The sequence below is a fragment of the Lactuca serriola genome, chromosome 8 (assembly GCF_051521515.1).
Source record: "Lactuca serriola cultivar US96UC23 chromosome 8, Lser_US96UC23_V15, whole genome shotgun sequence".
Lineage (NCBI taxonomy): Eukaryota > Viridiplantae > Streptophyta > Magnoliopsida > Asterales > Asteraceae > Lactuca > Lactuca serriola.
This window is the reverse complement of record NC_136415.1, coordinates 23,880,190-23,883,207: the sequence shown is the minus strand read 5'-3', so window position 1 is coordinate 23,883,207 and position 3,018 is coordinate 23,880,190. Positions and strand designations below refer to the sequence as shown.

The following is a 3,018-nucleotide window of genomic DNA, read 5'->3' as shown; positions in this document are numbered from 1 at the left end:
GAAGAAAGCTCTACAAAGTTTGACTAAAGGGTATACAATTCCTCAGTGTTTAGAGAAGTTAGAGGTCCTTCAGTTAGGCCCTACAGATCCTTTATGCTTTGTCGCATATCATATTTTTGGAGGAACCATGAACATGAGAGAGATGTGGATGCATTTGCCCGATGTTCCCGAGATATTACGAGGGTGGCTTGAGATGACGGGTACCAGTTTAGGAGTTTTGAAGGATGGGAAGATTATTCGATGATTTTCTAGTGTTGAAAGTATTTGTTATGTCTCTTTGCCCTTGTTGGAACTACTTTGTTAAATGTTTTTGCCTTTGTTGGAACTATTTTGTTAGGACTTTTTGCCCTTGTTGGAACTACTTTGTTAAATGTTTTTGCCTTTGTTGGAACTATTTTGTTAGGTCTTTTTGCCCTTGTTGGTACTTGAAATATGATTAATGGAATGTTTATTTGATACTTGAAATATGGTTTATGTAATGTTATTTTGGCTTGAAATATGATAAATGGAATGTTTATTTGATACTTGAAATATGGTTTATGTAATGTTTTTTAAAGTTCTACTTTGTTGATTTTAGGTTCATATGGATCACGATCAAAAGTTACTTCTCGTAATTCTAATGTACCTATACATCCGTTATTTTTGGAAGAGGGGTGTGAAACGATTGCGGGATAATGATTCGGAAATGACGGGACACGAATACACATTGGAGTTATTACACCGTAATCGTTTACAATGTGTTGAAGTATTACGCATGTCCCGTGAATCTTTTGTACGACTATGTGCTCATTTTAGAGCAAATTACTCATTAAAGGACAACAAACATGTATCAGTTGAGGAAAAGATGGCTATGTTTTTTATGATGATCGGACATAATCAACGTTACGTGATTATCAAGCGGAGATTTCAACACTCGAAGCAAACAATTCATAAATTTTTTTATGAAGTGTTGGAAAAAATGATGCTTTTCGCACAAGATGTTATAGTACCAACATCTTTTAATCCGAATCCAAACATTCCAGGACATAATAGGAGGCTACGAAGGGTTTTCAAAGGAGCAGTTGGTGCACTTGATGACACTTTGATACATGCTGTTGTCCCTGCTAAGAAACAAGACTTATATAGAAGTAGGGGAAAGGGAGATTGCTACCAAAACGTATTGGCAAAATGTGACTTCAATATTATTTTTACATTTGTTGTGACCGGGTGGGAAGGGGTAGCGCATGACTCTAGAATATTATCAGAAGCAGTAGCCGATCCACAAGCATCATTCCTGTTTCCACCACCAGGTAATTTTTTGTTTTTTTTTAATATTTTCATTTTAATTTGAAAATTGATTAGTGTTTTGCATTTTTTTCAGACAAATATTATCTTTGTGATGCCGCGTATGCACACACTCGAGGATTTATGGCCCCTTATCGTAATGTGAGGTATTGGTTTGGAGATTTTCGTCAAAGACGTGCATTGACCAATAAAGAAAAATTTAACCATGGACATGCAAAACTTCGGAATGTCATTGAGCGTGCTTTTGGTGTTTTGAAAGCACGCTTCCCTATATTGAAGAGGATGGCACCATTCCCGTTTGTGACACAAAGAAACATTGCCATGGCATGCTTCGCACTTCATAATTATATAAGGAAAGAAGGATTGAGTGATGAGTATTTCGCACGATACGATGAACCCAATGTCCCGTTTCGAAATAACAATGTGTCCATTGATGATGATGAAGACGGGATTCCAACACATGGTACTGCAGCAGACCGTGAATATATGACTCAGTTACGTGATGAAATTATTGATCAGTTGATGCACAATATAGATTGAATTGTTTTAAATGAAATTGTTATTGTAAAACATTTTTTTTATTGTATGACTAATTTAGTTGCATGAATTTTATTTTCAATGTTATAAGACTATTATTATTATTAAAATTTTGGTGTTGAAAAATCATTTTAAGTTTGTAAAATAATTTTATTTAAAATTCAGTTTATTTCAGCAGCCTGCAGACGTTAAAAAACAAACAGTCTTCTTATTACAGACTGTAGACGTTTGGTCCACCTCTTCTGCTGCAGAGGCTTGCAGATGTGGTCCACAGACTGCAGACATTTTGGCTTCAGAAAAACAAACAACACCTCACTGTTTTCGCCCCTACCTGCTGCTCTCTCCTTTGTGCGAAACAGCTTCAAAAACAGAAAAAATTAGGAGGCAAAGAGGTTGCCGAAACAGCCCCTGCCACCTTTTCGCTGTCGAGAACCACCAAAACGGTGGAAACACTTCATGTTTTCTTACCTTTTCGACCCAGTAACAGTCCCATAATCATCATTTCAGTAGGATGGAATAGTTTCGGGCCTTCTTCCAAGAGTTGGTGAAGAGTTACGACAAGAGATTTCCGAGAAGTCAAACCAAACCGAACCGAAAATCACGCTCCAAATGTGAGTCTTTATGGCCCCGTTTTTACATTTTTACTTATTTGGGGGGAGACACATACTTGCGTATTTTGATATAATAAAATGGCAAAAAGTTTATATGTTACATGCATGCACAGTTAGTACTAGATGCAAAAATTGTTAGAGTCAATGTTTATTATAGATACTATTTTTACAAATGACGTTTGTTAAAAAGGTAGTGGTTAGTAATGGTTATACACAAAAATTTTATAAAATGTTAGACATATTTACAAGCACTTGTGTAAACAAAAAGTTAGATAAAAGTAATCTAGTGTTATATTATTTGTCGGGACAAATAAAAGTATCGTTAAGAACTTATGTCAAAATTTTGATAAATGAACATGTTTAACTTGTCATGATAGGTATAACCATATGACTTGTGTATATTAGGGCATTAAGCTTATTTTTCATCAATTATTGATAGTAAAGATTTAAACGAGATGATAAAATAAAAATATACAAATGAATTATAAAATGATATCAAGAGTATGAGAATAAACCACAAGTAGTTATATATTATGTTATAATACGAAATCTTGTTGATAAATAATGTGTTTGTATTTTTAAGACT

The 3,018-nt window shown here is 34.5% G+C and overlaps 1 protein-coding gene across 1 annotated transcript; it reads left to right on the top strand.

Moving 5' to 3' along the window:
* Positions 1 to 685: 685 nt before the first annotated feature.
* On the top strand, positions 686 to 1,824 carry LOC145066714 (uncharacterized). The gene is made up of 2 exons (XM_079013991.1): positions 686 to 1,289; positions 1,361 to 1,824. The coding sequence occupies exons 1-2, from the start codon at positions 686 to 688 to the stop codon at positions 1,822 to 1,824; spliced, it is 1,068 nt and encodes a 355-aa protein (XP_078870117.1).
* The last annotated feature ends 1,194 nt before the right edge of the window (positions 1,825 to 3,018 follow it).